This window comes from Danaus plexippus, chromosome 10 (assembly GCF_018135715.1).
Source record: "Danaus plexippus chromosome 10, MEX_DaPlex, whole genome shotgun sequence".
Lineage (NCBI taxonomy): Eukaryota > Metazoa > Arthropoda > Insecta > Lepidoptera > Nymphalidae > Danaus > Danaus plexippus.
This window is the reverse complement of record NC_083543.1, coordinates 6,708,983-6,731,114: the sequence shown is the minus strand read 5'-3', so window position 1 is coordinate 6,731,114 and position 22,132 is coordinate 6,708,983. Positions and strand designations below refer to the sequence as shown.

General features: G+C 32.0%; 5 protein-coding genes and 1 long non-coding RNA gene across 7 annotated transcripts; 3 read left to right on the top strand and 3 right to left on the bottom strand.

The window, feature by feature from the left end:
* Positions 1-4,244: 4,244 nt before the first annotated feature.
* Positions 4,245-5,989, bottom strand: LOC116766994 (signal peptidase complex catalytic subunit SEC11A). The gene is made up of 4 exons (XM_061521672.1): positions 5,812-5,989; positions 5,480-5,739; positions 5,157-5,334; positions 4,245-4,864 (listed from the first exon to the last, which is right to left on the bottom strand). The coding sequence occupies exons 1-4, from the start codon at positions 5,857-5,859 to the stop codon at positions 4,814-4,816; spliced, it is 537 nt and encodes a 178-aa protein (XP_061377656.1). The 5' UTR covers positions 5,860-5,989; the 3' UTR covers positions 4,245-4,813.
* Positions 5,990-6,625: 636 nt separating this feature from the next.
* On the top strand, positions 6,626-9,395 carry LOC133318971 (uncharacterized). Its single transcript, XR_009752690.1, has 2 exons — positions 6,626-6,756; positions 9,130-9,395. It is a non-coding gene; the product is annotated as an uncharacterized LOC133318971 (long non-coding RNA).
* Positions 7,498-10,024, bottom strand: LOC116766743 (NEDD8-activating enzyme E1 catalytic subunit). The gene is made up of 7 exons (XM_061521660.1): positions 9,894-10,024; positions 9,397-9,737; positions 9,159-9,319; positions 8,845-9,013; positions 8,405-8,654; positions 7,944-8,163; positions 7,498-7,859 (listed from the first exon to the last, which is right to left on the bottom strand). The coding sequence occupies exons 2-7, from the start codon at positions 9,732-9,734 to the stop codon at positions 7,648-7,650; spliced, it is 1,350 nt and encodes a 449-aa protein (XP_061377644.1). The 5' UTR covers positions 9,735-9,737; positions 9,894-10,024; the 3' UTR covers positions 7,498-7,647.
* A 222-nt stretch (positions 10,025-10,246) lies between these two features.
* LOC116766768 (uncharacterized) lies at positions 10,247-16,305 on the top strand. 2 transcript variants are annotated; one of them, XM_032656857.2, is made up of 10 exons: positions 10,247-10,471; positions 10,837-11,024; positions 11,125-11,286; positions 11,426-11,707; positions 12,317-12,497; positions 12,572-12,719; positions 12,796-12,955; positions 13,268-13,460; positions 14,039-14,746; positions 14,847-16,305. In XM_032656857.2, the coding sequence occupies exons 2-10, from the start codon at positions 10,845-10,847 to the stop codon at positions 16,178-16,180; spliced, it is 3,348 nt and encodes a 1,115-aa protein (XP_032512748.2). In that variant the 5' UTR covers positions 10,247-10,471; positions 10,837-10,844; the 3' UTR covers positions 16,181-16,305. The 2 variants fall into 2 exon arrangements, with proteins under 2 accessions (XP_032512748.2, XP_032512749.2); XM_032656858.2 differs by lacking the exon at positions 10,247-10,471 and adding an exon at positions 10,515-10,636.
* A 409-nt stretch (positions 16,306-16,714) lies between these two features.
* LOC116766731 (ATP synthase subunit beta, mitochondrial-like) lies at positions 16,715-18,423 on the bottom strand. The gene has a single exon (XM_061521659.1). It carries the CDS (start codon positions 18,321-18,323, stop codon positions 16,776-16,778), a length of 1,548 nt encoding a protein of 515 aa, XP_061377643.1. The 5' UTR covers positions 18,324-18,423; the 3' UTR covers positions 16,715-16,775.
* A 426-nt stretch (positions 18,424-18,849) lies between these two features.
* On the top strand, positions 18,850-22,127 carry LOC116767028 (ubiquinol-cytochrome-c reductase complex assembly factor 1). Its single transcript, XM_032657176.2, has 5 exons — positions 18,850-19,063; positions 19,138-19,305; positions 19,793-20,068; positions 20,246-20,440; positions 21,999-22,127. Exons 1-5 carry the CDS (start codon positions 19,037-19,039, stop codon positions 22,077-22,079), a joined length of 747 nt encoding a protein of 248 aa, XP_032513067.1. The 5' UTR covers positions 18,850-19,036; the 3' UTR covers positions 22,080-22,127.
* The last annotated feature ends 5 nt before the right edge of the window (positions 22,128-22,132 follow it).

Genomic DNA, 22,132 nt, shown 5'->3' with positions numbered 1-22,132 from the left:
TTGTAAATAAAGCGTTAATAATACCTCAATTAATAACGCAAAAAATTTACTTTATTTAACCATTATGATCTTCTAAGGAACAAACTAAATCGTTCCTTTCAGTTACAGTTTAATTTCGTTGTCCAGTTACACAGAATTACTTCTATTTAATGTAAATTTTAAAAATGAACGTTATGACATATCATCGACATAAATAACCAAAACGTAAATTAATCCTCTCAAGATACTTATTGCACTTTTTCACATAAAAACAAACAGTCTCTTAGGATCTTATTCAAACTTTATAAGGTTTACTCTGAAGTTGTAAGAAAAAGGCTTTTGTATATAAAAAAATCGAAGATAGGTTAAAAACAAACAATTTCTTACACCTACGAAATTATTGACACAATAGTCAGTAAAAAACATTATTAATAGAAAAACTGCGATCCTTCTGAAATTGTTTAATAATCTGTACCTTCTTTACTAATTTACATTAAGCATGAAATTGTTATTAGCTTTAAGAATATGTTGTTTATTAAAGGGAAGTAAATATATATATATATATATATAAACTGTAAGACTATAAACTACCACTAATATAGTATCAGGCTGTATATTGAAGTTACGAGGTATATTTTTGCAACATTGTAATTTTTTAAAAATTAAATGAAGTGGACTATCGACATCCTCTTATCAAACACAAAAAAATCTTACGTAAGAAACTAATAACACCAAAAATCTTAAGAAACAAAGTACATAATGTAACAAACTATGTTAATTCTCTTTGATTGAGCTTGACAGTTATGTTTAAGCAAATTCTTAATTAACCGTCAACTAAATTTGATAATTAAGAAAAATACCCGGATAGATGGATTTAAAACTATAAAGCTTTAGATGAAACTTCTCACTAAAATATTGAAATGGATTTCTGCCAGTAAAAATGTGTTCTTAATGGATTTATAGAGTAGACCATCGACATTTCTCAAATGTTAATGGACTTATAGAGTAGACCATGTTTTCAAACGTTTTGTTAAGCTCTTTTCTCCTATACCTTGTTTTGCTAAAGTAGACGATAAGGTCTCTGTCATATATTAGATATAATGAAAAACTTTATCATAACATGTAAAATTATGACTATTATAACACATATTTCCAGTTCCCGAATTGAACTGTCTGCATTTGATTCTACCAATTCCACGTTCGTTCCGTTTTTCGTTCATGACAGAATTTACGAGCTCAGTGGACCTACAACTGTCACTCAATGTTACTCGTTTATTGAGATCCGAATTTGTTGCGTGTAGGGATTTATCTACTGTACAAAAAAATAAGTTTTATAGACGTGCAAAAATTTCATACGATAACAACACCTATTGTTATTACATATTATAGTATATATAATAATTTATTCCTTTATTCATATCTCTCCGTTTTTTCAGTACAGAATTCAATATAATTTAATTTTAATCATATGATTTTGCATCAAAACTTTTCATGTATCAAATATTGAGCTCGTAAAGAATCATATTTCAAAGTACATAATTACTTATTAATCAGCAACATATTTACAATTACAACCTTAAGCTGGACTTCGGTTTGAGTTTTTTTCGAAGTAAAGTAAATATAAGTGAACTTACAGTTTATTTAACATTGTTACTTGGATAAAATTATAAACGAAATCGAGGTTTAATGAAAGTATCATGAATCGCGTTTTGCTATACCCTCTAAAGTAATGATGAAGCGTTTTCCTTTAAAGATGATTCAAGCCAGATCAATGGTCCGTGTCATTAAGAAAAGCTCGGATCTAGAATCTGTCAAGAATGGATCTAGGAACTATCAATCTATGGAAAAAATAAATCTTTATCTGGACTTAAAATATAATAAAAGTGCATGAAATATTAGAGCATCAAATAATCTGGTAGAGAATTTTCAGCTACTGTTGTTCTTTATAGTTATATCCATATATATATATATATATATATATATATATATATATATATATATATATACATATATATATTGGAAAGTTATAATTCATTTAAGGTGTTTAACTTGACATAACTAATATTACACGCTGTGATGACCTGTAATTGGAAGAACATTCAAACTATATATTGTAAGCTCATGTTTAAAAAAGCTGTAAATAATGTATCTTTTGTTGGTTATCCATAAATAAATAAATAAATAAATAAATAAATAAATAAATAAATAAATAAATAAATAAATAAATAAATAAATAAATAAATAAATAAATAAATATATACATACGCACTTCATACTATTCTCATTCCATATTTAAGTATTCGAACGGTGTCGCTCAACATAACCACGGCGATCGAGGGCGGCTGACATGGGATTCAGAATTTAAAGAAAATAATCTGGGCAGGTATAGACTTCTAGCGACTAGAAAATTCGACTTCATATTTATAAAACAAATATTTGTTAGAACCTAAAATTTATTGCTCATAAAAATAACCTAATCTAACTTAAAGATAAACGAAATCTATACATAGAAAGTATGAAATGGTAAATCAAATTTTATCAGGAAAATAATTACACGAGTTCCTGTTACCCAATATACCTCCTGTAACATTTATTTTTATAAATTCATATACTTCGAAACTGACATTACGATATACAAGACTCTTAAAAGAGTTACTCCTAAGAATACCAAGTTATTAGTCATGTTGGTTGGAGAACCCATTTACTACTTACACATAGCCAAAACTCATATCTACTGTAGCTATGACACCTTTTATTAATTTCAATTTAGTTCGTTGCTTTTCATAAGACGTAACAATTTATAATATAAGTCATGATAAAAGCGTCGTTTAGTCATTATTTTATCGTCTGTTTCCTACCAACTCTCATTAGTGTCAAGACAATATGCTCCACTATGCCATTAAAGTTTCTTTACAAATTCTATATTCAATAAATATTTAGTGTCTAATATACGATTTTTAATATGTTAGCAAAAACCTGAGATTTTTATAATTTAACAACAAATTAGCAAAACGTTGATAATGAATTAATAAGCTGAATAAATTACGGGCGTCCGAAAACGTAAACTATTTAATATACGCTCCCTGAAAGTCAAACTGTTTCCACTGTGAATAAAGCCTTATCAAAAAAAAATTGCGTTTTGTGACATTTGTCGCCTTTCATATACATGAATTATACTGCGTATCATATTTATCATCATTACCAGCCTATTGGTGCCCACAGATGCTCTACTCTTCTCACGTAGAAGGTTAGAGCATTAACCACCACGCTCGCTCAAGGCGGACTGGCGATTTCAAACTTATAATTTGTAATTATATGTCCCGATTTCCTCACGATGTTTTTCTTCACCAGGTGTCAGTGGTGTTTAAAAACTCTTAGAAAGTACATATGACTCGAAAAAAATCACAGTTACTTGCTAGGTTTCGAACCCGCACCCTTATGCAATAGAGGCGGGCCTTCTTCTAGACCACCACGACTATATATATAATCTTTGAAACTACGCAGTTTTAAAATAGTGTTACCATAATTCAATGTTCGATTGTTTGATGTATATTATCTTATATATAAAATTCTCGTGTCACAATGTTCGTTCCCGTACTCCTCCGAAACGGCTTGACCGATTCTCATGAAATTTTGTGAGCATATTGAGTAGGTCTGAGAATCGGCCAACATCTATTTTTCATACCCCTTAGTGATAAGAGTTGTTCACCCTTAAACTTTTTTTTAATTTTTGAACGAAATTGTTTGTTTTTATTTTTTTTTATAATTTGGCATCAAAAAATACATACAACCCTAATTTTTTTTTATCACCAACCCCTATTGTTTTATGTATATGTAAACACAATACGCGTGTATGTTAGTTTCGGCTTATATCTAAAATGGCTGAACCGCGTTTAATGGGACTTATTGGCAGGTAGCTGATGTAATAAAAAGTAACTTAGGGTACATTTTTCAAGATCCCAAATGACCATCCCGAAATTAAGACCTGCGAGTGGGAGGCAGGGCGCATGCGGGGCTTTAAAGTTTTGTCATAGTTTCTTATTATTTTTCTTACTCAGACGGAGTCGTGGGTAACAGCTAGTATCAATATATTATCCTCTAACCCAAAAAGGTTTTTCATACAAATTTTACATACAGTTCTCTAATGTTAGACCACAATTTATGACTATATATCATTGACAACCCCAATTAAAGAAGAAATATTATCCGCATAAATAATATTATAGCACCATACAAATTCAATTCAAATAAAAAAAAAAACAAAGTTCAAACCCATTGAAATGCTTTAATTTGTAAACATTTTAACATTATCTGTGTAACAAAATCTATACTTAAGAAAACTTATTTTTATACAGTTAAGTAAAATGCTCACAATATTTCTTTAGAAAAATCTATTTAATTCTATGCTTCAGTTATAATAAATCTCATATAGTTTCCTAACTGTCGCAAACACTTTTATTGGATACATTCTCAAATGCATTAAATAAAGTACAAATTTGAACGGAATAAATCATTTAATAGTACTCTTAAGCATGTTTTGCTTTAAAGTTTTATATAAACAGGGAATTGTTGATACAGAAGTCGCGAATTTATGAAATGACAGCACAAAGTCGATTGAAATTTTGTGACAATTTGTTTACAAAGTAAATATAATACAGAAAAATTCACAATACAAGTTACCATAATAATATTAATTCTGAAATTTGGTTTCTTTCGTGCCATTTTAAAATTAAATTAAGCTTGGAGATGATAACTCTATAAGAACTTAAATATGTGAAAAAAATGCAAGTTCACTTCAAACACAGATCCTTTTCACATCAGATCAGACTTGGCTTCACTCTCTATGTACTAGGACATAAATTGCCAAACACGCCAATACAGCAAACTGGAAAAAAAAATATTATTGATTACCCTTAAAAGACTAAATAATCAGATGTTAGACTTCTGTAAGAATTCATTTAAATGAAATTAATATTTTCGGATTACTATGCAACATGTGATCTGGCCACAGTCGCTGCAAAGTAACCGAAACGTTGGGAGCATGTAGTTTTTAAACATAATAAAATATGTGTAGTAATCTCAAGATATTAGTTTCATTTAGACTAAATAATCTTTTTCATAAATTTTAATCTTATTTCCTCATAAACATTAAAATGTGTGTATCAAATAATATTTACCTTAAACTTAGGATATTCGTTCATATATATTGTAACCATACCAACGTATGGTAAGAACCCTCTAGTACGACCTACCACATCCTTCTTTGTCAGCCATAGCTGGCCTTGAGCGTATAAGCCTCGATCATCAACACTATTGTTATCACCTTTAGTTAAAAATTTAACAGTGCCATTATTCCTGTAAAGAAATTATTGTCAGTAAGATTTAATTTTTTATCGACTTAGCTGTTAATTAAACATACTACTGAAATATTAAGCATAATTGTAATTTTTCAAAGCAATTTCCAATGTTTTAGTACTGAATTTTTTTTTTGTTGCCTTACTTTTCATGTAGCTTTAACACTCTGTGTACAATAGGAATGTCTCGGCCTTCGACCTTGAAGACGACGATTTCTCCAACACGGACGGGTTCATCGGGGTAGTTAGTCAAAAATAAAAGGTCGCCCCTATGAAAAGCTGGCTCCATACTGCCGGATAACACAACCACAATAGGGCTCTCGCTACCAGTGACAACCATTAAACCCTTCCATATCATCAAAGCTGAAGAAACTATCATACCAAAGCTAAGAACTTGGTAGATAAACTGGAATTATGAAGAAAAACATTATAACGACCGGTATTGGTCACGTCATCTTAATAAATGAATAAAATTTACCTGTCTTTTATTCATGCGCTTCACATCGTCAAATAAACTGTCCAACATTTTCGTTTATTAAAATTTTATTCAAGTAGATATTTAATTTAAAGAGTGGTTTTGGTTAGGTTTCACAGAAGAGGCAATTTTTTTGTCAACACTCGACAGCTCGACAGCACCACGTCAGATGAAAACTTCATAACAATAGAACAGATAAGCAATAGTAAAAAGAAAGCTAAATTTCAAGTCCTTTGCATATACTTTAAAAAAATTAAAGAATGATATAATTCATAATATAAATTAGGTTGAAAGTTAATAACGTTAGGAGAAAATGATATAATAAATTATTTTGATGTCGTCAAAAGATTAATAGACCGAGGACAGTTTGGTATTGTAACTTCTGTTTAATAAATTCTGTGACACCCCAATGTCTAATTAAAAAGATTATATGGTAAATAAAACTTATTTAGATATTACTCTAGAAACTGGTTTCAATTCAGCTTCAGCTTCTGGAATAAATAGCCTAATATAAACTATCATACATTCTAGTCCTGATTTTTCTCTAATTAGAACAAATGTAATTTAATTAGAATTATTTTTGATGATTTATGCAAGTCCATTTTAATTTATAAAACATTAATTTTGTTAAGAAATTAATATTTAATTTTAAAGGAAACCTCATAAATTTAATAAATAGTCATAAAAATACCTTTTTTTTTAAATTACGACTACGGAACTAAAAATTGCTCATAATATTAGTCTTATTGTTAATTTATATAAGAAAATATCAATTTCAGCATGTTGTCTTAATTGAAAGCTATCCGTTTTGTCGTGTGACAGAAATACATGTAGTTATTAAGCATATAAACATTCCAAGGAATTAGATTTTATGAATGTTGCACACTCAAATTTTCTATATACACACTGTGTGGCATTAATTGACGATTCAGTATCTCATTTTTCAGCGTAGGTGTCTTTTAATTGGGTTCGAACTTCGATATCTATTTCACACGATTCGAATTGGTTTTTGGTTTTTCATGAGAGCTAAAATATACGAAACCGTAGTATGCTAGTAAATCGTAGTAGAGAGTTTCCTCATTTTTATGTAACCTTTGATTTCATATATTGTGAGACTTTGAATTTCAATATGTATATGGAAATCCATAATTCACGTTTAATTTCTATTAATTACGATAACAAAACTCGCTTACTAAATTAATTTTGTGCCCTAACCAAAACTGCCACTAACCTTGTACCTATAAATTGAAAATTCAACAAAATATTTTCTTTCGTAGGCAAATGTCTTCTTCATAATGTTTTGGTCACTGCTCTAATTTTATGAATGCAAAATAGTAAAGTTATTCTTATATACCTTAGTCCTGTAGTGATGTGAATTTAAGATAATGAACATAAAAAAAAACAATTAATTAAGAACAAGCTTTTATTATACACTTAAATATATATAAAAAAAAACAATATTTACTTCAAACGGAATTGTATAAAAACTTTGACCTTATGAACTTTATAGAGGATGGTTGATTGTTTTCCTTTACTATTTCTGTGAGAAGCCACTTATATATAGCCAGTATTACAAATATTTCTATCGTCCTTTAGAATCCCATACACAGTAGATATTTCAAAATGACCAGGGGATATAACATCACAACACTGACATGCTTTATGCATGTTAAGAAAATATGTACATAAGAAAAATGTACAAGTATATAAAAAATGTTAATTTTTTTTGTCATCCAAGAAATAAACACTATATTCATACTGTGAATAGGACATTCTAGTTGATATATTTTTAATTCTTTTAAATTGTTATACATAGCACCTGTATAACTATGTAACATTTTACCCCTTCATATCTACATCAACATCAGAAAACTTCAACTTAACCGTCAAAGTATTAGGGGTTGTTATATCTGCAACTAAGATTTCTGCTCCATTGTATAAACCAAGTTCAGATATTTTCTTCTTAAGATTATCCCTCGTCTTTTCTTCAATGCTTTTAATGGACGACATGTAAAGTGTTTTATTGCGGCCATTAATTATAGTTGTTATACCTGAAATACATTTGGTGATAATAAACTGGGTTACATCTTATTTAAGATCTTTAGATGGTATTAGCTTCATACAAATCCACTAACCTGGACTCTTCATTAAATAACCTCTATCTTCACATAACTTATCATAAATAGCTTGTAGAGTGGCATTACAGTCAATTTCCATAGTCCTTGTAGAATTACTACACGCAACACAGTCTTGTCTTCTCTCAGCATTAAAAGTATATGTGTACAAACCATCCGACATATTTAACACCATATAGTTGTTCATATTAATGCAACAGGATGACGCTAGTTTAAAAACCTGGAATTAACTTCATTTCTATTATAAGAACTATCATTTATATATACAATGAACAAATACATGTATTTGACTGTTTTATTTTATTTTTCTATCTTATGCATTAAATACAGCTCAGTCAAATTATATGTAAATTTAAATAAGCTATACAAATTATTACTAAAGTCACTTGTATGTTTCCGATATATGAAAAGATCTGTATAAGAGATGGGCATATATAAAATGTGCTTAAATAATTACTAACCTCAGTAGCACAAGCAGCAGCTATAGCAGCATTAGTGCTGGCGACAGCAGGAATGATATTTTTCAATACACCCTGTGTTAATCTATATGTTACCGATGTGATTCCATACTTCATAGCCCTCTCTTGGGCCTTTTCATATACCCATGCTACGTGTTGAGGATCATCACCATCCAAGGTAGTTGAAGAACCCCATGGATTTTCTTTACCCCATTGAAGTACTTTCACATATTCCACACAATGCTCCGGTAACCTGAGGCATTATAATTCTGATTAATGACTCAACTCTTCTTCATCTAAGTTATCTCAATATATTTATTTTATAATAATATAATTGTTATGTATTAAAAAAAATATATATATATATAGGGTTGGTAAATATTATAATTATTATGTATTGAAAAAATAATAAAATTATAGGGTTGGTAAATATTGGTATAAACCTTGGTGTGTTAGCAATGGTACATAATGGAAATGTTTTCTGAGGAGGATATAGATCTAGGGTACATTCAATACAAGCGCTCATTCCTGGTAATATGACTCTTGCATTGCCCTTGAACCCTTCAGTGCCTCCATCCACCAATGGGATAACGCTGCTCTGATCTAAACTTCCTGAAAGGAAATAAAAGCGGCATTATCAAGTGTTTTATATGTGATTATTTATAAGAATGATTGCAGATCAAACTGTTTATATGACACTGCTATTTGAGATTTGTGACATTTTTCAGGTATTATTAAAATATAAGCGATGCATTACTGTCATCATTATATTGAAGTAGAGACATAAGCATCCCGTTTAACCAGCGCCTTGCCACAATGGAGTCTAGACCGCACACTACAATATGGAATTGACGATAAAATCCTTCATCCATATCTTGAATGGAACAGTGATGGGCCACTGCTTCACAACCTGGCACTCTAGAAGTAATAGATCATGAGATTATAGAAATATTTTACATATATTTTATATGGAATAAAATGAAAGAAAGTACAACCTTTTATTTACAAATTCTACTGCACATTTAGCTTTTGATAAACCAATATCATTCTTTCTGAACAGGAACTGTCTGTTGAGGTTTGAAAGTTCAATAGTATCCATATCAATTATATGTATTTTCTTAAAACCCATCAATGCTAAATCCTTGAGTAGTTCGCATCCGAGGCCTCCAGCACCAACGACGAGAACTTTGCACGAATTCATTATAAAATCTAATATTTCAGCGGACGGCTCGAAATCGGGATGACAAAATGGTCCGGATCTCTCTAATACTTTTCTTACGTTGTGCCATCTCCTTTGTTGATAATCAGACTTCACAGCCTCACCGTCACCCATTATCTATAAAATGAAAAATATGCTACAAGACTTGGAATATTTGCCTCAACCGGCATTTATTTAGTAGTCTGACATACAAAAAACAATAATTTAATGCACTAATTATAACGATTATCAACTTTTTTTTATAATTATAATGTAGGGAAAAAAACGCCTTACACGATTTTTCAATCACAATACTAAAGGATAACTAGCAAAAAGGTTTCAGCGAGCACTTAATTCAAAATTTCAATACAATTAATTCCTAAGTAGGTATTATTATTTTAATTTTTAACTTCTTGTCTACAAATGACAGTGACGTCTATTAACAAGTTGTCAGTAAAAATAAGAAATATTTTAAAATAATTTTATATCATATATTTAAAAAATAAATAACATAAATAAAATTTTTTAAAAGTTGAATCTTAGTGTTTTTATATACTAATTTTAAAAATAAGGGTATGTATCTAGGTACATAGCATACTATCAGGTATTAGTAGTTGACTGGCTGGCTCTAGGTACTAATTTGTACTATGTATGTATTCATTTGTTAAAAATGGCGTGATGGTGGTGATTTTGTTGAAACATACGAATTTTCGAGTTAGCAGTTTCACATATATGGTAGCTTATGTATGCTTTTAACTGCTTGCTTAGTTTTCTGTAACACCTCCGATCCAAGTTTAATATGGTTGTGTGAGATGATAATCGACCTAGTCGTCAAAATTTAAGGGAGAGACTGTCAGTCTGCGATCAGTTTGGTAGGTACCTAATCCCTCGTGATTTTATACCATGCTTGGAATTAATAAACTATATAATGGTGACATAAATTTCCGCGAATTTACTTAAATAAAGTGAAAGTTACATTATTTAGATAAGAATAAATAATATACGTTTGGCAGGGAAGCATTGAAGGAAATACCTTGGTAGGTCGGCGTTATTGTAAAAATGTAAATTTTATCAAAATCTCTCGATGAAAGCTAGTTTGGTGTGCAAGTTGAAAATGAAGAAAGAAATTAAACATTTTTAAATAAATAAGTCTCAAGAAAACATAGATTACGTGTTTATGAGGATCATTGAAGATTAACACATGTGTATATTTTAATGTAACTTTATTACTTTCTAGATGTCAGAATGGCTGGTAACAAAATAAACACTAAGAAAAAGGAAGAAAAGGGTAAATCAAACAGAATTGCTGGTCAATCTATTGAGGAAACAGAGGACCTTGACTTCTCCTTGCTGAGAAAACCAATACATACTAGTGTTACAGGCTTTGCTCAAGCAAGAAAAGTTTTCGACTTAGCCACTGAGGAGGTACAGTGCATTGAATATTTATTAAAACAAACTAAAATATTTTCAATTAATTGTGTTAATAAGTAAAATTTTAAATACATTTATAAAATTTATTTTATAGCTCAAAGGTTTACTCAGCAATGAATGTGACTTATTATATGAATGTAAAGTATGCAGAAATATATTCAGAAGTTTAGCCAATTTTATATCACATAAGCGTGTCTACTGTAAAGAAAAGTTTAATCCCTCTGAACATGGACATTTCATTAAAAATACCTCCTCTGTAAGTATACATGTACATTAGTTAAAAAAGATTTACTTTGAAACGAATTTTATTTAATTTGTAATAAATTTTTATCTTCTTTTCTTAGAGAGTAATTTATAGATTATATATATATAAATGTAATTTAATTTTTTTAAAGCTAAATGAAATTTTGAAAATACGAAAACTCGAAGAGAGCTATCAGGAAATATTAAGAAAAGAAAATGACTCCAATGAAATGGATACAGAGGAGACGGAAGAAAGGATCCCACTCACAAAGGATCTTACAGATATAATAGAAAGGATATCTAAAACTAAAGGAGTACAAAAGAAGCAATTAAAGGAACAAAATTTAGTGTTTCAAAAAATACCAAAAAGTAATGTTGCTGTTTTCCAAAATATTGAAAGTGATGTGAACAAAACTGATACAATGAAGGCTGAGGTAAACGTTATTTATGTAAAGGTTCTGTTAGTATGGGTAGTGAATGCTTTATATACATATAAATATTTATTACATAATCATTCAAAATTTTCTGTTGTTTTTTAATGGTTGATGACAAAATTTACAAGCCAATTGATAGGTTTTTTTTTGTTAATGATATAGTAATATAGATTTATATAGATTAACATTATTTAAAATCACTGTATTCTAGTTTAATGAAAGACATATTTCGATAGGATTTAAACTTCAATGTGTTGTCATAGTTGCTGGCTTCAGGTTTTGTTCTATTGTCATGATATTTTTAGGACCAAAAAAAGTTATCATTATGCAACTATTTATATGCTGATTGTTTTAAGCAAGTAAGGAATCAGCATAGTTAGAAATTAATTTAGTATGTACTAAAAAATGATGGTTTTAATAAACTAAAATAAAGGAGATTCTGTTTTTGTCACTTTAAAATTTAATACAGTATGATTTTTAGTAATTCAAAAGCATACAACATATCGCAAGGAAAATAAAGACTTGTAAAAGTATATATTAAATATTTTTTATTAATAATTTGTTATAACCAGACACCAGTATATTATTAATTTTGCTTGATACTTACAGGTTAGTGAATTGGACAAGATGTTGTCTCAAGAGAATGCAGTGTTACAAAGCGATGGCACATTCAAAGTACAAACGAACGACGTACAAATGAATACAGAAAATGTTATACAAATCAGTGACGACGAAGATAATGAAGGTGCACCGTACTCGGTCAAACATGGTGTACTGAAATGTGAAATTTGTAAGTCATTACCTTATAGATAATTAATAGTACAAATTTAAAGTACATGTTTTCTTATTATGTTCTATTTTCAGGTGATTTGCAATTTTCAACTCAGAAAACGTTAAAGTTCCATATGAAATATAAACATTTAGAGAGCCGTTTGGTCTATCCCTGTCCCGATTGCTTGGATATCTTCTCCACATCCTGGAGTGTATATAGACATCTGTTCAAAGTACACAGGTAGATATGCGATCTGCATTATTTATATAATTATATAATCTTTTCATAATTATGTGAACCCATATTTTTTTTATAGAAAAACAGCTGCTCAAATCCGTCGACTCCGAGAGTCTATACAAGCTAAGGCATTTAAAATGAACAACCCGCCAGCATTTTACGAGAAACGGAAGTCTGTTTTGAAAAATTTTCCAGCACAAAAAATAACAGAGGAAGAGAGAATCTATCAAGAGAATCAGGTAATAAACTTTGTTAGTCAAATGATTGTCATACGTTCAACAGGAATATTGATCTTTGACAGTCATCTACATATCTCAATTATAAATAAATATATATTAATTAATAGTTATTTGTTGTATGAATAAACACTCTTAATAAAAGTAGCCCGAGTTACGCCTTATGACAATAGTGAAGGTCCAGTCAGAATAGGTCCAATAAGAAATGCATTAAAATATACATCTTAGCTCTAATATAAAACTGTTCATATAGTATAAAAAATAGTCATCAACTTATTTGGATCTAATACACTCAAGTTCGTATTACGGTGTCAGTCTTGGGAGTTGGAGGTGGAAGGCGAAGGTCGTCGTTGCGGTGGTTGTGGGCGGTCGTTCGAGCGTCGAGCCGCGCTCGCAGCACACGCACACACGTGCGCTAGGAGACACACACGAAGAATACAGATACAGATTAGGAAGGACTATCACAAGGAACAGAGCGCGCCGTACCTCGTCATGAACAGAAACAATGGTAATATACATATAAGATACTTCAAAATGGCAGGTCGTGGTTTTTTATTTTTGGTGGTTACATCCTTAAACTCTTCGAAAAAAGTGGCATTGATATGAAGATGGTTTTTGCTGTAAAATTATATTTTACGTACTTGGGATATGAATGACAAATATTTCAATCGAAACTGTACTCGGAGGAAATGGAAATTAAATTTGTGGATTGTAATAACACGACAATAAAATAGCATTTAAAGCTTGTAATAATCACTTATTGAACAATAAGCATCTGCAAAATGCTTTGTATTTTCCATGAGATATTAGAACTAGTAGGTCGAAATAATAATGTTATATTTTGAACTTACCAACAAATAAGTATTTAATTAAAGTTTATGTCTATTGTCTAATTAATTGAATTTCGATACTATAAAAAACAAAACATTGGAAAATTGGTTATTATGGCAATAATTTAGCTTTATCCTTTATTCCTGAAAGTTTTACATAAATAAGAATGACGTTTTTGTCACGCTGAAAATAAGATAGCCCTTTATTGCATATAGAGGTTAGTATTACTAAATATGAAATTATGATTTTTTTCAGAAAATAAACCATCCGAGGAAAAGTCTGAAAAGCCGCCAGAAAAAGAAATCAAAGAGAAAGAACCGAAACCGCTCGAGGAAGCTGTGATGAGTACAGTTGATGTGAAACAACAAGAGACCGAGGATTACAGAGATGACGACACTCAAGACGTGCCAACTGGGAACACTCTACAGTATTACACGAATACGCTTATAAATAAATTACCATTCGCCCAACAAGCGGAGAAGAGCAATCTGAACGCGTTCAAAAAGAGATTACAATCAGATGTCGAAATAGATCAACTTTTATGTAAAAAATGTAATAGTAAATTTGAACAAATAGGTGAATTATTAGAACACGTCGCTGGACATTATAAATGGTTGCGCTACGCCTGTAAACTTTGCAACTTTAAGCATTTCAACTTTGATAAACTCCCGGAACACGTCAAAGTTGTCCACAAACTCAAAGGCGATACTGATTTCTACTATAGTACCGTAAAAGCCATAGACGGTTCGGAAGCCAGCGAACTATCTTCCCCCGTGGAAGAACTAACCGAATCTAATGAAACTAGTCCAGATTCACGACGTCCAAGCAGATGTTCCAGTGACTCCAGCAGATTATCTGACGATAGCTCCTCCAGCAGTACACGAGTCGAAACCGGTTCGAGAAAACGCAAAGCACGACTGGTCAAAAACATCGGAAAGAAGAAAAAGGATACTGTTGTTATAGGTATTGTCAATATTATGTTGTGTTGGGATGTTGGCCATGAATATTATGATATTTTATTTACATTAAATTTATTTGTAACTAAAAAAAAAATTCATTCCAGATGACAACGAAGAAAGTAAAGAGGTTATGCATAAAGGAGTTTTGTTAGGAGAAAATGATTCGTCCTCCAATTCAAAAATATTCGAAGAAAATTCATCAGATTTGGATGAAGTTGATGAGAAAATAGCAAAGCGCGAAAACATGACATCCGTAGCATGCCGTAGACCAGTTCGTAAGAAAACTAAACGCAAGAACGAAGATTTCGAATACGATCTGTCGAATTTGTTAAAAATGGAAGCGCAGGGCTATCGCGATTCACAAGTCACACCAAAAACTGCTCCTTCTAAGAAGAAAGTACAACAAGATGTTAACCCACAGTACGAGCTCATCAATAAAGAGTGTTGTGGTGCACTAGTGACGATGTCGAGGTCCTCGGTAGAAAAAGCTCAAGCCCATATGAAGACTGCAACCTTTGCTGTGTTTAACACTTCAAAAGAACCTCGTGTATCAAATATTTTTGTGAGGCCTCTGGTGCCTAAAATTAATAGAGTAGATAAAATATCGCCTAAGAAGGCTGAAAATGAAGAAACAAAAGAAATCTCCCACCCTAGTCCCACTAAAATAATAGACGCCTCCACTCTATCAAATCTCTGTAAGGAATTGGTGATAACTAAAGTTGTAAATAAAAAATGTGAGGAAAAAGAAGCAAATGTATCCGCTAATGAAACTCCAAAAGAAACCGAGCCGATACCTCAAGTAGATAATAAAACGGTCAGCGACGACAATAAAGAGAAAAAGGAAGAAAAGAATAAGGTATCTGAAATAGAAGCAAAATCTGACGAGAGTGCCTCATCCGAACAAACTAAAACTAATGTGAATGTACCAACAATACTTCCTATAAAATTCCGAAGACAAAGTTTGGAGGTTATACAAAATCCCTTAATAAAGAAAAATATCACGGACTTCACAAAAGCCGGTATGAAAACTAAAATTTTGGTAATCAAACCTATCAATAGGAGCACCGATGGAACAAAAACACTGAAATTTCAAACAATAAAATTGAAAGATCCGAACAAGACCACCACGAAAAATGATGAAATAAAAACCGAACAGGTCGTTGTTGTGAAAGTTCCCAAAGTGGATTGTTCTATAAGCAGATCAATACCAGCCAGCGACGCCCCTGTGGCACTCGACGAGAAATGTGATGAGAATGAAAACGAAAAAGTTAAAACGAATGCTGCAAATCCATCAAATCCTACCGGTGAAAACAGTCTGGAAGAACCTAAAAAAGACATTAAAATAGAAAATGACATAACTGACTTGGTGGAAGACAAGCCCGAATCACAATTAATAGAATGTATAGAATTGGAAGAGGCCGTGATGCAATCTGGTTGAAATACAGATAAAAAATATGTATTGCTTGTGCATAATAGTATTAATTTTATGTTGTGAAGTTAATTTTAAGTTGTGTAAAGTTCTACAATTAATTTTAGGTAGAAAAATAAAAGATATTAAGTTTACCTACTTGTATGATATTATTAACCTATATTCAACATCGGAGATGCTAAGAATGTATTTAGAAACAAATCATTTACCATGAGTTTACTATTCACCATGCTTTCTAAATAAAAATAAAAAACAGACAATTGACAAAAATCTCTAGTAGTTACATAATCATGACCCTTCCTAGGTGCAGATAAATTTTAGTGGGAGGTTATAATGAAGTATATTTTTTTAATTTATCAACCAAAAATCTAAAACGAAAAGTTGAAATTTTATTCTTAAACCACTACTAACATTGAAAAGTCTTAAAATATCTGTTACATAATTATTCCTATGACAGAAATTTAAAATAATATATAAATACATTTAACATTTTATATAGAGATAATTTAATAAAATTCTTGTAAAGGTAAATAAAACCCATCATTATTACCACTAAGTTTATTTACGAAGTAAGATTACATTTGCTTTCAAACACGGTTTACTCTTACGCGTTCTTGGCCAAGGTTTCAGCTTTAGCTACAACTTCTTCAATGGGTCCAACCATGTAGAATGCAACTTCTGGTAGGTGATCATACTCTCCCTGAAGGATTTGAGAGAATCCCTTGATGGTCTCCTCAAGAGGCACAAGTTTTCCAGCATGGCCGGTGAACACCTCGGCTACCTGGAAGGGCTGAGACAGGAATCTCTGGATCTTACGGGCGCGGGCTACGGTCAGCTTGTCTTCTTCAGACAACTCGTCCATACCCAAGATAGCGATAATGTCCTGAAGTGACTTGTAGTCCTGGAGAATCTTCTGGACTCCACGGGCGACATTGTAGTGCTCGGCACCAATGATATTGGGGTCCATGATACGAGAGGTGGAGTCGAGAGGGTCCACAGCTGGGTAGATACCCAACTCGGCGATGGCACGAGACAACACAGTTGTGGCGTCCAAGTGAGCGAAGGTGGTGGCTGGGGCAGGGTCAGTCAAGTCATCAGCTGGCACATAGATGGCCTGTACGGAGGTGATAGAGCCCTTTTTGGTCGTGGTGATACGCTCCTGCATAGTACCCATGTCAGTGGCCAAGGTAGGCTGGTAACCTACGGCGGAGGGAATACGACCCAACAGAGCGGATACCTCTGAACCAGCTTGTGTGAAACGGAAAATGTTATCAATGAAAAGAAGTACATCCTGACCTTCCTGGTCACGGAAATACTCGGCGACGGTCAATCCGGTGAGGGCGACACGGGCACGAGCGCCGGGGGGCTCGTTCATCTGACCGTATACCAGAGCTACCTTAGAGGTCTTGTCCTTGAGGGAAATTACACCAGACTCGATCATCTCGTGGTACAGATCGTTACCTTCACGGGTACGTTCGCCGACACCGGCGAATACAGAGTAACCACCGTGGGCCTTGGCTACGTTGTTAATAAGTTCCATAATAAGTACGGTCTTGCCGACACCGGCACCGCCGAACAGACCGATCTTACCTCCCTTGGCGTAGGGAGCGAGAAGATCTACTACCTTAATACCGGTGACCAGGATCTCCTGCTGTACGGACATGTCCACGAACTCGGGAGCTTCAGCGTGGATGGCGGCCGTCTTGTCGGTGGGGATGGGGCCACGCTCGTCGATGGGTTCTCCGATCACGTTAATGATACGGCCGAGGGTCTCTGCTCCCACAGGAATACGAATGGGTGAGCCGGAGTCCAGGACGGGCTGTCCACGGACGAGACCTTCGGTACCGTCCATAGCGATGGTACGGACGGTGTTCTCACCCAAGTGCTGGGCCACCTCCAGTACCAGGCGGGGAGATCGGTCTTGGACTTCGAGGGCATTTAGAATGGGAGGAAGATTGTCTTCAAATTGCACGTCCACAACAGCACCAATGACTGCAACCACCTTACCTTGCCCTTTTCCAGAGGCCTTAGCTGCGTAATCCCTCTTGTTTCCAGCAACTGCTGCAACTTTGCCACATTCTGAAAGTACTTTTTCAGCTGCTGTTTTAGCGGCTAAAAAGCCGCTGCCGACCCTGCTTACAGCACCAAACATTTTACTAAAGTAGCCCCTGGATGAATCGTAATGGGCGACCGCAGAGCAAAATTATGTAACCTATAAAATTTATCTAAGTAGATATTCAAAGACGGACGACGTTCTACAACCACAGATAAAAAAAGGATAAAAAAAATATTTTTTTTACCACAATTTCATTTCTATATATTTGTTTAAACTTTACCGTTCATCTTATAAAAAATAATAGTAATAGAAAGAAACTTAAATTTTTTTAATTATTTTTAGTTTGAGAATCTCAACTTATATAACGAGAGTATTTTAAAAATATATTATGTAAGAGTATACAGAGTAGATAATAATACATACAATAGTTTTTTATCGTTAATAGGCGTATATACATCTAAAGTTATTAATGAAACAAGGAAAACAAAAAAATATAATATAATTGACAATCAGCTGTTTTTGATTGTCTGTGAAATTTGTAGAATTCAAAGCCAAAAATTCAAAGAGATCTTCCAATTGAAATGTTCTGAAAAATATATTTGTCTCGTTCGCACTTTATATTGACCTAAATTGACATAATATTTAAAAACATTATGAAAAATTGCCAATAAACTTAAAAATTATTTTAATATTACACATACATTATTGTTTTCACTTCTAAGTTACGTTAATTAGAAATGCATTCTGTTAATATATGAAATTAAAGGACTTTTAATAAACTATTGACAAGACCTTTAATTTTAATAAAAATGTTAAGAAACCGCCAACTTTCTCGGGTAAGCATTTAACTCCAACATCAATTGAATTAAATCTTATATGAATCCATAATTATAAATATAGTTTTATTTAGATTTTATGGCGACAAATTGCCTTAAGCAAAATTGATTATGCAAGACCATGCTCGGGTATTCTGAGTCCAAAACCCATAAATTCAAGACAACAATGTACTGCAACGATAAAGGAAACTTATTTAAAGAAGTTTATGAATGCAGTAGGATGGATGGATCAGGATAGAACGGTGAAAATTATTTGTTATTCTTTTTATAACCTCTAAATTATGATTTCGCGGACACTATAAAATACTATAAAATTTATAAGGTGGTAGACCCTAGCTTTGGTTAAGTTACTGCAGCTCGAACATGGGCTAGCTCGACTGAGGAAGTACCACCCTCTCACAGAAGATCGACGTGAAGTAGCCTTTAGCGGCTGTGTTTCGTCCGATGAATGAGAGAGCCAGTTGCCCTTTCCCTATTCCCATCTTTTCCTACCATTTCCTTTTTGCCACTCCTCCCTTTTCCTCAACAATCAAGGATGGCAAGGCATCTAAAACAACTATGTTGCGGATTTCCATGGGCGACGGTAACTACTGCCCATCACATAGGTTGTCTGCTGGTTTGCCACCTGTCACATAAAAAAAAATTAGATAAATGTAATATAACAAATTGTGTACACGAAAATCACAAATATGTAAACCTATTTTACATTCAAAATATTTCCTTCTACAGCGCTTAAAACTCACAGGATATGTTTTATATGAAAGTGTACCAGATAAGGTGGCATATAATGAATGGTTTGAAAAACTTGAACTGCCGGACACATTTGCATCATGGTTCATAGTAACGGAGTTACATGTATGGATGTTGCTAGTCCGTTATATGGCTGTGGATATATCATCAGCCACTGGTAAAAAGAAGTATGTGAAAGGCGATGGATACTTTGTAAGGAATTGTATTATAGAAGCACAGTGGGCAGATGTCGGAAACAGGATAAAAATGTTAGAGGTAATTCAAATTCTCTTATTTTTTGTTACTTATTTTAAAATACTGTGTTAGTTGAATTTGAGTTAAAATTATATCACTATCATTGTTCAAGCAAAAACAAATGAACTAAAAGTTGTGTATGACTTAAATAAACCATAAATTTTATTTACGATGTGTTTTCTTTTAATTATTTTCCAGGGCGCTAATCCAGCCATAGCTAAGAAACAAGTAACAGAACTATCAGAGCAGTTCCAAGCTGCATTAGTTGGTTATGATGAAGGATTGAATGATGACAGAGTTCTAGCAGGGGCTATATGGAGAAGGTTCTACTCAATGTCAGATGATGTTAAGGCCGAGAATGTAGAAAAAATTGTACATTTTATCAGGCATCAGGTATTTATACATGAAGACAATTTTTTTTTTATTATTAAAGCAAAGGCCATAAGTACATATATAGCCTTTAAGTATATAATCTTGGCATATATCATATATCTAAACTAAAACATGATGTTTTTACTATTTTTTTATCTTCTCTGCCCAATAACTTATTGAATCAGAACTTAGTACTCTCTAAATATTGATGGTATATAATGAAGATATTTTAAATGGTTATTACACTTGATAATATAAATGTTACATGATATTGGCCCTATTAAACATTTATATGACTTAAAAAACAAAATTCTCATATAAAAAATATGATAGTTGAGTATGTGCAATGGTCAAAGGAAGACAGAGCCATAAAAATATAAATGAATGTCTATGACTAAGTTCAGGGATATCAAAAATATTTTTGTCCAAATACATATTAAAACCTCTTTATTATATAATTAAAGAATCATTATTGCTGAAGTAATACCTTCCCTTTAACACTTTCACTAAAATATTGTTAACTTAGTTTTTTTAAACTGCAGGTTTGTTTTTGATGTCCTATTCACTTTTTGAAGAATATGAATGGGTGACGTGAATATAATTCCATGTATTACTATCTATGTATAATGTATGTCTCACCCGTGGTGGCTGTTGTATTTATATAGAAACTTAGAATTATGAAAATGTATTTTGCATTAACTCACGTATCAAAAACAAGATGGCGCCGTCAGCTGTTACACATTTTTAAGTTCCACACATTTATTAAATACACATTTTTAAATTTCTCTCTGAACCCAATTCCGAAGTCCATGTATATAAAATCGCGGGCGTAAACAAGTAATAAAAGATTTTATTTATAGAAAACCATTAAATGTCAATGTGATATAATTTCATTAAATACTTCTTGGACAATTGATCCTTAGTAACATTATTACTGGTTTCATAGTTATTTAAATTGTTATAATTAATTCATATAAATTTTTGTAGTTTACTAAAATAGGAAACGAAGACATGTTTGAGATTTTAATTTAAAAATTTGTAGGATACATTCGTTTCACTGATACATTACGAAAAAAACTTCATTTAAGGGTCACATTTGTGGAACTTGCTTTAAGTGTATGTTGAATTTAGATCGATCTTTTTCCTTTAAAAAAAAAAATACCCACTCTTAAAGTAGTATAAGAACATAAAAAAATAACTCTTTTAGGAACAATATTTAAATTTTTAAAACTTTTACTATATATAATATACATATACAATAATTAACCTCATTATTCTCGTCTGCCCGTGTTCACGGTTGCTGCGGTTGCTGCAAAGTAACCGAAACGTCGGGAGTGTGTAGTTTTTAAAAATAATAAAATATGCGTAGTATAATCCGAAAAATATTAGTTTTATTTAACCGTATTGTTATCAACATATTATGTTAAAGGGATATTTAGGATAACGATAAACCAATGAAAGATAATAAGTAATAATTGTTATAATCATAATTTTAATTGAGAGTAAACAATATTGATAACATATTTAATAAATTTTTATTAATCTAAAATATTTTAATACTATGTTTTTCTTGTTACAGTTATCGGAATTAGATAAAATTCCAAGCGAATCATTGAGGTGGAAACCACAATTGGAATGGTTAAGTATATTAGATCATTAGTAATAGGTATAAACTATAATTTGTTTGTTAATAAAACATATTCGTACATTTTG